Source organism: Podarcis cretensis (assembly GCF_951804945.1).
Source record: "Podarcis cretensis genome assembly, chromosome: 1".
Taxonomy (NCBI): domain Eukaryota; kingdom Metazoa; phylum Chordata; class Lepidosauria; order Squamata; family Lacertidae; genus Podarcis; species Podarcis cretensis.
The window spans coordinates 83170188-83180679 of NC_137170.1; the positions used below are offsets into that span (position 1 = coordinate 83170188).

General features: G+C 44.9%; 1 protein-coding gene across 2 annotated transcripts; it reads left to right on the top strand.

Moving 5' to 3' along the window:
- Positions 1-917: 917 nt before the first annotated feature.
- On the top strand, positions 918-9782 carry VPS37C (VPS37C subunit of ESCRT-I). Of its 2 annotated transcripts, none has more exons than XM_079991063.1 (6): positions 918-1139; positions 2631-2705; positions 5772-5888; positions 5985-6156; positions 6740-6822; positions 7462-9782. In XM_079991063.1, the coding sequence occupies exons 3-6, from the start codon at positions 5793-5795 to the stop codon at positions 8209-8211; spliced, it is 1101 nt and encodes a 366-aa protein (XP_079847189.1). In that variant the 5' UTR covers positions 918-1139; positions 2631-2705; positions 5772-5792; the 3' UTR covers positions 8212-9782. The 2 variants fall into 2 exon arrangements, with proteins under 2 accessions (XP_079847189.1, XP_079847190.1); XM_079991064.1 differs by lacking the exon at positions 918-1139 and adding an exon at positions 1236-1438 and having other exon boundaries at positions 2629-2705.
- The last annotated feature ends 710 nt before the right edge of the window (positions 9783-10492 follow it).

Below are 10492 nucleotides of genomic sequence, written 5' to 3' on the forward strand. Positions count from 1 at the left end.
CCAAGTCATTGTTTTTCTAAATTCATATCAAATCTGGTTTGAGGGAAACACATCAAAACACAGTTTCCTCAGAAACAGCAGGATGGACATGGCTTGTGGCAAATGTTCTTCCCAAGCTAACTGGATGCAGAGTAAATGGGAGTTTCTACACAACTTTTGTGTCCATTGCTGTTGTCTCAGCTTAGGGCTTCTTTCGCCTTCAGGGTTGCTGTACTAATATAGAGCTGGGGCTGGCACTTGGCTGGCTGCACCTTTTCTTAGCTGATGCTTGTCTTGACAGAAGGGAACTGGAGACTGTTAGGTGGACAGCTCCTGCTGCCCCTTGGACCACTTCTGAGCAGAACAGTCGACTTGAAATAAAGTGATGGTAAAGAAAGCAAGCGTTTATTTCTAGTTATCTGAAAGAAGAATCGGTTAAAAACCAAACCAAGAGGACCACACCTAAGTTGTAGAAATAATGAACCAAGCCAACAGGTGTGCAGAAGATTTGTATTTAATAGACTGTTGAGTTTCCAGTATTGCAAGATGACTCCTAAGGCGTTTTATGGGTGCCCGCATGGAGAGAAACTAAATAATGCACGAAGGGATCCTATATGGATTTCTGCGGCGCGATGCTCCCACTGCACCACCATGCTTTAAAAACTAGCTTTAAAATCAAATAGAAGACTAATATAAAGGTATGCCCGAACAGGTTTCAGCTTAGGTAACAGAGCCGCCCCAAGAGAGCGTATGGAATATCCGTCGCAACTCCCTGCCACGCGGCCGGGGGGAGGAGACTTCACGTCACGACTCTGCCTGCCCACCCCCGCCACGTATGACCCGCCCTTTCCTCGACCCCTCGGGAGGTGCGAGGGCGAGGAAACTCCGCCCACTCTCTTCCCCCGGCCAACAAAATGGCAGCGGCGGAGGTGCCGCACGCCGTTCTCATTGGTTCTGCCTGCGGAACATACCGCCTCTCCTCCTTTAGGGAGGGGGGAATGAGCTTCGAATTAATCCCTCCCTTCTTGGTTCGGAGTAGAATGAGCGCATACAGTTTCCGGATCTCCACCGGAAGCCGGAAGTACTTCTGCGGCTAGGGATTCCCTCTTCTGTTCCGCTTTTCGCTCCCCCCCCCCTCTCCTCCCTCCGGATCAGCGCAGGTAAATCGAGACCTTTACGGGAGTTTTATCACTTAACCCTTCCTCGCGCCGTCTCGTGAGAAGAGTCGAACTGCGTCCTCTCGCTTCATTCGAGTGGAGGGTGTGTAGGTGTGAGAGAGGAGTACTCTGTGCGGGCGGCACCTTCCCCGCCACCTGCTCCCGGTGGGCAGGATCCCACTCCCCGCCCCGTGGAGGGTGGTAGACGCTTGGCTTCTGAAATGGCAAGAGAGGGAACTGGGTCTTGTGCTCTTCTGGGAGCCACGCCTTCCCTGAGAGGGGACTCTCCTCCTCCTCCTCTTCCTCTTAGGTATTATGGGATGGTTTGGCTAAGGGCAGCTTTCTTCATGCTCAAAGATGTGTCCTCTCATCACAGCAACACTTTGTAACTTCTTTGGGGGGCAGGATACTCATGGCACTGAAATCAGATGCTAGTGTGAATCTCTGGCTCAGCTTAAAAGGGAAGGGGACGCTGCTCATTTTCATGTAGCAAATGATTGTGTGCCCTTCCCCACCCCCTTTCGGCTGCCTCTGAGGTTGTGGTTAAAGAAGGGGAAAGTCACGACTCTGGTACCAGAAATGCATGTGTATAAATTGAATAAATAATAAGTTATCTTTTACTTTTGAACTTTTTGCTTATCAGTTACCTTACCCCCAGGTATATGTTTCCTACTGGCATTCCAGTGAACAAACATCAACTTCCTCTGTAGTTAGTATTTTCCTTGCAAATCTCATGCTTCCTCACCTGTCATTGACAACTGACCATCTATTGTCTTCCCACTCCTGAATGCAACATAGAAATGATTCCGGCAATTTTGTTAGTGCTTTTTAGGTTTTCTTGCTGATAGTTGTATTTGTGTCCAGTATTGGCACACAGCAAGGATTCATGCTAATGTTTACGGTATTCACATTCTGGACTTACTGGAATGTTCTCTGTTTTTGCCACTTGCAGAGAACAGCTTTGTAGCTGTGACAACCCACGTGGATGACCTGTAAAGACATGTGCAAAGCACAGTTTCCATTATGCTGATGTAATTGAGTCTTGCCTGCATATGTGCACACCTTTCAAGAACTGGCATACACGGGATAAACCGTATAAACATGTACAAAGATACCCTGGAAAGATGTGGAGTATTTATTTGGTCCAGTCTGCTAACGTAACAAATGCTTCCTGGCTGGCCCCCAGAGTTCAGTAAGAGACTTACTAAATAAGAGTGCTCACCTGTGTCATTGAGCACATTACACATTTTACAGGCAGTTTCGTACATTACAAAGAGGGGGAAATGATCTGCTACCGAGTGTATGCTCAAGGGGGTGTACACTCAATAGCATCTTAGGTGTACAAGTAAAAATTGGATATGTCTAGTGCCCCCAGCTGCTCAAATTGTGGCACTAATCTTGAAACGAAAATCGCTTTCCCTCCCACAGAAGCGCTTAATTCATTCGGTTTTGGAGGCAGGTAGGCTAACAAGGTTGACTTAAATTCTCTTGCAGATACTGATGCAGGATCCTCAGAACCAAACCTGTGAAATGTTTTGCTTCAACAAGAGGTAGAAGAGCTACTACCAGGTAGTAACAGCTTATGATCCTTGCCAGTTTGTTGTTTGTTCCACCTGCTGTGTGCAAATTTTGGTTTAGAAAAGGCTAAAACTATCCAGTCTTAGTATCCAGTGCTCTTTGTGAAATTCAACTGGTGCAGCATGGCATCCATTTTCTCTCCTCCCCCTGTGCTCTCCGCAACTTTCCAAAGCTGATTTGGGATGCGGGGAGGTGGAGGGGATAGGAGAAGAAGCTTCATTGTGCTCACAGGAGTATGTTGTGTTGTTGGACCCAGCATTGGATGCCACCCCTTGTGCTGAACAGAATATTTGGAAAATAAGGACCAAACTATTATGTGACATTGGGAAAAGAGGGGTATTGTTTTGTTGCTGATACATGGGTGGAAGCGCCAGATGGGTTCTGCCGGTGGGCACCACTGCGTCCTCACTGCCATCATGCCTCATCCCCATTCCATCCTAAAAAGTGTGTTTATATGTGTTGGAAGCTGCCCAGAGTGGCTGGGGCAGCTGTGCCAGATGGGCGGGGCATTGCTGCAGTACTTGCACTGACAGGCATCAAAGTGTGATGTTGAATTCCATCCCTTGTCTTTAACGAGAGTAGATGAGAGTAGATGTGGTGGGACAGCGAGGGAGAGAAACTATGTTTGAAGGATCTGATAAACTGTTGAAAAGTCAGGTGTTAATCTGGACCCATAGGGCTACTGAGTTTGGTTAATCCTAGAATCAGCCAGAATAGGCACATGCAATGGGAAACTGGCAGTGTGACTGAGTAATCTTTGTAATACATCTTGGCTGACAAGATGATGAGAAAAGCACCGCTTGGCAGTCAGCAGATGATGAAGCCTCAACATGACTGCTAGAGATGCTGAGATAGCATTACTCAGACACAGATTATGTTTTCCCTTGGAAAATACCGAGTAAAGAAAGGAAATCGGAAAAGTTGTTCCCACCTCTGATCAGAACAAAAAACAAAGAGTAAGGTGGACTCACTCACTTAACTGAGGAAGGAAAAAGAACCACCAGATCCTTTGATATTAACAGGCACTGGTAGCTAGGAACTGTTAAGAAACTTGGAATGAGTTAAAATAATTTATTAATTTCACTCTTAATTTGGCAGTGTGGAGTGACTATAGGTTGATTGGGTGGAATTCAACATCACTCTCATCCAGTTGTACCATCTGCACAAACACTGCAATTTACTAAATGGAACAATCTCTCCTTACACACTATTTTGGAGTTCTCCCAACTGGGGCAGAGAGTGAAGGAAAGCCAGAAGTCCTTGTGTCGGGGCTTCCTTCTATGGGGCTGTTAGATGAATTCAGCTGCCTAGAGAGGTTTTTTTTGCGTTGAGTGACTAATAAATCAAATTAACAACAAGATACAGTGGTACCTCGGGTTACAGACGCTTCAGGTTACAGACTCCACTAACCCAGAAATAGTACCTCGGGTTAAGAACTTTGCTTCAGGATGAGAACAGAAATCGTGCTCTGGTGGCGTGGCAGCAGCGGGAGGCCCCAATTAGCTAAAGTGGTACCTCAGGTTAAGAACAGTTTCAGGTTAAGAACGGACCTCCAGAACGAATTAAGTTCTTAACCCAAGGTACCACTGTAATATGAAGTAATTCTGTGAAAAGTATTTGAGATGATAATTGCTTTATTCCCTGCCCTTGTATTGAGTGCCTCCACTTAATTTGTTTCCATTGCAATCCTGAGTTGGTTGCTGATTTGGCCTTACTTAACAGGGGGTGATTTCAAATCCTCATTTTCAGATGAGATTGTTTTTGTATACCCCTTATGTATACCCAGTTGGCTTCTGTGCTCCACAGGAAAGAGCCTCCTGCAGATGTTATCTCAGCATCATGCCCATTCTTTATAATATAAGAATTGGACCTTTAGTGTGGCAAGAGCTGCCCTTTGGAGCTCACTTCTGTTAAATATAAGACAATTGTCTTTTTGGTGCCTTCTGAAGACCTTTTCTTTTTTGACCAGCTTTTAAGTGTAGATCTTCATCCAACTCTGTATCTGTGCTGGATGTGAAATTGTTTTTAGGTATGCAAGTTGTCTTGAGATAGAATCTTAGTTTTGTTATTGATGTTTTTTTACTGTGAAATCACTTTGAGATATTTTATGGGAAGTGATTCATAAACAGAATCAAATAAATACTTTTAAGCAGACAAGAGCAGTATCTGAATCAGGCCTTGTGCCAACAGTTGTGCACTGACTGTTGCTAAATGAGCAGGAAGTATGGAGAGAAAGCTTGCCTAATGCCTCATTGTTCCAAAACAAAGGCGAGCCGTTTTTAGACTAGATATTCAAACAAAGGGAGAGTGAGCTACAGGACTGTTGTGAGTTTCTCAGATACAAATGATATAATATTGTATATACAAATAGTTCATGTGTACACACACACACACACACACACACAAACATACACTCTGTTTTTCTTGATACTGGGTAAGACAGCATGCTTCTGAATCGGGTGGTTTCTTATGCTTGCTGTTTCCTAATTTTGCATGCTTTCACACATAGAACTTTTCAGTTGTTGGGTTGCCTGAGTGTATCTGACACCTAAAGTGATGCAGGGACATTGCAGATTTCCATGCAGACCCTGCTACTTCAGACAGTGGGGTGGGGATTAGCAGGACAAGGATGGATTACAGAGTTAAACACAGGGTTACTGTGCAAAGGAACACACTATGTACAAAATGGCAATGTCTTAACTGGCACGTGCATGCAGAAAGTGCAACATGCATTGGGACTTCCCTTCCCTACTAAATCTGGAAGAAAAATACCATGCGTTATTGGGCTAACATTCACATGTGGCAGGTATACTCTTAAATCCAACTTGCCAAAATGAGGGAGGGAGGAATGAGTATGATCATGGTGTGCCACTGTGCATTGGCTTTGCCTTATGTGGAAACAGAGCTTCTATAAACTAACAATGAAAATGATAGAGTCACCCTGCAGTCATATAAACAGGGTGGTAAAGACCTTTATTACCAACACATGAAAGGATTGGAATGCCTAGCATGGGATATAAAACCTGCTAATCACTTGTGCTTTCTCTTTTGACGCAGAGGTATTAATGAGCCTCCTAAATGATGATGGCATTCAGAGACAAGACTGTGGATGAGCTGAAGGAGCTGCAGGACAATTCAGAGGAGATTGAACGCTTGGCACTGGAGTCTAATGAGGTTAGAATATATTAGAATGCATCAGAAGGATTGGACTGGAATGGGGCGGAACTTAAGGGGAGCCACCTTTCCCTAACAATGGTCTGTCTTTATCAGGTTCAGGATGTCCAGTTGGAAAGGGAGATGGCTTTGGCCACAAATCGCAGTCTGGCAGAGCGGAACCTGAAGTTTCAGGAACCCCTCGAAACAGGACGTGCAAACCTCTCAGACAAATATCAAGAACTGCAGAAGCTGGTCGAGCAATGCCAGGAGCAAAAGGCAAAACTGGGTAACATTTCAGATATCCTCAGCCCAGGATGGGGCATCAATACGCTCCCCTCCCCGCCCCCATAACCAGATTTACTTCTTGTGATTCCTCTTCTGTGTTGGGATGTATGCAGGCGAACCCTAGGGTTAGCCACTCCTGATCTGGAAATGGCTCCTGTTTCTTGACACCTCTCCCATTGAAAACGAGGATGGTCATCAAGGAGGGAGGGTCATTTATGAGAAAATATTTTGGTTCCCTCTTTTCTGAGCCTTCTAGCAGCCTGAACAGCCTGATGGTGTGCACCATAGTTTCAATGCTATTTGTGCGTGGGTAACCATAGAAAGCTATGTGCTTGTATATAGGCAACAGAGACCTCTGTTCTTCATGCTCTCCCCAACCTTCCTCTCTCAGTTGTGGCTGGATAGTTGTGTGGTGGCAGCTCTGAAAGCAATGGGAGCTGTGCCTTCAGAGGTGGCACTGTTCACATATATCTGCATGTGCAGAGTCAGGAACTGACATTGTCACTGAGATGGAGGGAAGGAGACGTGCTTGTTTTGCATGGCATTTTTAATCACCCTTCTTTATTTTTTTCCCATCCCACCAGAAAAATTCTCAGCAGCGATGCAGCCTGGCACCCTGTTAAATCTTCTGGAGGTAGAAGGGCAGAAAATTGAAGAAGAATCTGAGGTTAGCCTATGATTTAAACTCAAGAGGAAACAAGACTCATGTCTGATACTGTTTGTTAATACTGGTGATCTATTCTGCGCTCACCTCTCTTTTCTCACATCCTGAATTCAAGCCATCATGAGAATCGTCTCGTAATGTAGTTCATGTGTTTTGTTTTACTGAGCTTGTTTTATTTGCAAGAGTGGGTGGCCAGTCAGCAGCATGGGCCCCATAAACCACACAAGCCTCAAGAGCTTATGGCACTCCAGTGCGGTGGCAAAATAGCCAAGGAACCTGACTGTGGCTTAGTGTCCAGCCTGCCCTTGTGTTTGGCGCTCTCTCTGTATTTTACCTTCCTGCTTCCCAGGATGGTAGACTAGATGCAAAACTGTGCCAAGGAACTGAGGGCAGCAAATGCACTTGAGGGGCACTATTTCATATGTGGACTTGTGGGAACCTGGTCACCGTTGTTCTAGAGCAATGGACAAGTTGCCTGAGAGTATCCAGTTTCTCTCGCCACCCCCACCCCCTGCCCAGTCTTTTTCACTGTGAATAGTCATTGGGAGATGGAATGTGCATGCTGTGATGAAGAATGCAGAAGAGAACCTTGTTCCTTACTGCAAATGAAAGCCCTGGTTTAATTGTCTTTTTACATTGCAGATGATGGCTGAAAAGTTCCTGGAGGGCGAAGTGCCTCTGGAGACATTCCTGGAGCAGTTTTCCTCCATGAGGAAGTTGTCCCATCTACGGCGGGTGAAAGTGGAGAAGCTTCAGGAAGTGTTGAGGAAGTCTCAGTCTTCCCAAGAGCCAGCCAGAAGCTCTGCGTTCAACCACCAGCATCCTTCCACGATGCCTTCTGGGCCTGCAAACCAGCAGCCGCAGAGTAGCCTGGCTGGGGGACTACCCTATCCTTTACCTTACAGTCTATCCCCTTGCATGCCCACCGGCCCTTCAGCTCACGGAGCTCTCCAGCCAGCTTCTTTTCCAGGAGCACCTGTTATGGTGGGACATGTCACCTCCTCTCAGCCAAGTAGCCAACCCCCATTTCCGAATAGATCACCTTCGGGTCCTGGGTACCCACCTGTCTCTTCTAGCAGTTCATTACCCCAGCCTCAGGTAGGAGACCCATCTGCATCCTCTGGGTACTCTTGGTCTCCCTCCAGAGCACCCCCTTCTGGACCAGGATACCCTCAGCCCCCCGTTAGGGCTCCATCTACAGGACCAGGATACCCACAGTCTCCATTTTTTCCACCAGCAGGAAGGCCCCAGTGCCCTTATCCTACCCAGCCTCCAGTGCCTAGCTACCCCATCCCTTCCCAGCCTCCATATCCCACGGGTCCAAGCCCACCGTTTGGGTATCCACCACCACCGCCCCTGCCCCCTCAGGGCCCTTCTTGGCCAGGATACTAGTCCCCGTTCCTAGACAGTATTCTTTCTCATAGCAGCCTGATGAATTGATTTTTGCTAGCTACTGAAGCCCAAGATGAAAACTTGGGTGCATTCTCATGAGAGACATACTTCCGTAAGCATTATATTGATGGCATGTGTGGTTTGATGCTGTAAGAGTTGGAAAGGAACGGCTGTGTGGGATGGTTCCATTTCCTGAGTTTCAGCAGGCAATGACTGTTGGCAGCCTTCAGTGGCCAGCTGTACTGACTAAGCAGTCCGTCCAAGCCATGGTATAAAATACAAATCTAGGCCCAGACACTTAGCTGATGTATACTGGCATTGTTCCAAGCAAGCCGCTTACTGGCTACAGCTTGGATCTGGTCCTGTAGTGTGTGTTGGTGTGCTCATGGCTGTGTGTGTTGTTTTCTACTTTACTACATTAGAGTATCTATAATACATAAATAAAATGAATTCTGCTCACTTTATAATTTCCACAAAACTCATGATGGAGAAATCAGGTCAGCATTTCTGATGAGAAGAGCATGTTTTCCAGAAGAGGAATGAATGAATGTATGATTTCTCCTGGCACCAAGAAAATTTTACTATTTACTAGACAGTAGATAGAAAGCACAGCCCAGCTAACGCAAATGGAGAATGAAAAGCTCCCTCACCTAGCCTCAGCTGCAGTCAAGTGTCCATCAATCGGTCTGTGGTGGCCGTTCCCATAGAGGTTAGCTAATTTGCATGCTCCTTTCCTCCAGTGTGTTTTCATCATGGCTTATTTGTCTTTATCCTCCCTTCTGAGGGTAAACAGTGGATGTATTAGTTGTACTAATAATTAGTATGTGGAAGGTGTGAGCTAGAGGATCTTGGAACGGTTCGTTGAACAATAAGACAGCAAGTTTAACTTTTATAGAAAGTCAAATTGCTCTGTGTTTTTATACATGGGAATAATGGACAAAATGCTATTGTTCCTCTTTCCCTTGTTTATTGTAGTTTGCTTCACTGAAGCATGTAGGCCTCTGTGGCTGCCCTTTTTCTTCAGTAACCTCTTGGGGTAAGAGAGGACTTTGATAATGAAAGCCTCTCCCTCTTTGTTTGTTGTCCCACTTCAGTTCACAAGAAGAAACACTGGCTACCAATTGAGGAAACCGAGGGAATCTAATGTTGATCAAAATAGCTTTGCTAAGCACTTTATCCTTTTGCTTGCCCGTAATTTATTTTTAAAAAATAGACTACTAATAGATTTGACCCGGTAGAACGCGCCTGGAATTTGATGGAAGCAATTCCATATCTGGGATTAATTATGGTAATAAAACTTGGATGAATTGCACAGAAGCTTATGATTATGACTTTTGGAAATGGAGTTGTGGTGATTGATATCTGATATTGATGCTTCTTTTTTGCTTGCTAAACATCTTCCCTTTGACTTCTAGTTTGTGTCAATAAGGCCTTTCACCTTTCATCTCAAAGAGTCATATGTTTCCTTGTCGTATCTGACTGTTCATTGTGTCTGCCCTACTTAAGAGATCCATTTGTGCATCTTTCTTCCCCATGGACTAATAAACTTTGCCCTTCTCAACATCCTTCAACACCATGTTTCCTCTATCTTGTCCACTGCAATTTCTACCATCCATTTGCCCTTTCCTTATTGATGCATTTAGTGTTGTTCTGTTTCTGTATACTGTAATTAACCTCTCATATGGAAGGCACTGACTTTTAACTCTCAGTTCCCCAACTTTGATCTATTAGGTTTATCATCTATACTTGGTTAGACTCTAACCTAACACTAGATCAGAGGTGATATACCTTCTTTGCTCCAAGGGCTGCATGGGCCACATGACAAAAGTGAGAATAGCCACCCCATACTCTTATACACACTTTCGCATGGATTAGTGCATGTCGACACATACAAGACAAGTGTGATGGGCCTTACCTTTGGCTACATGCACATAGTTTTGCATCACATATTAATACATTTTATGTAGGAGGAGATCTTGGCAGCACTTGCAGAGAATACATTCTGAAAATAGCTGTCCTATGTGCACTAAAATTAGGTCCTGGAGGACTGCATGTGAAAAATTCTGTTTGTAGATAAATATGGACAGTACTCTGAAAACTGACTATAGAAAGTAGAAACGACCAGAGCTCTAGGGTGGTTCTTATAGAGTCTAAAAGCCAGAGTAAGCCTATTTGTTCAATTTTTCAGCTTTCTAAATAAAACTTTTTTTTGTAATCCCATACAAATCAATGGAGTGGTTAAATTATCTAGGACAGAACAGGTTTTTTTTTGTCTAGTCAA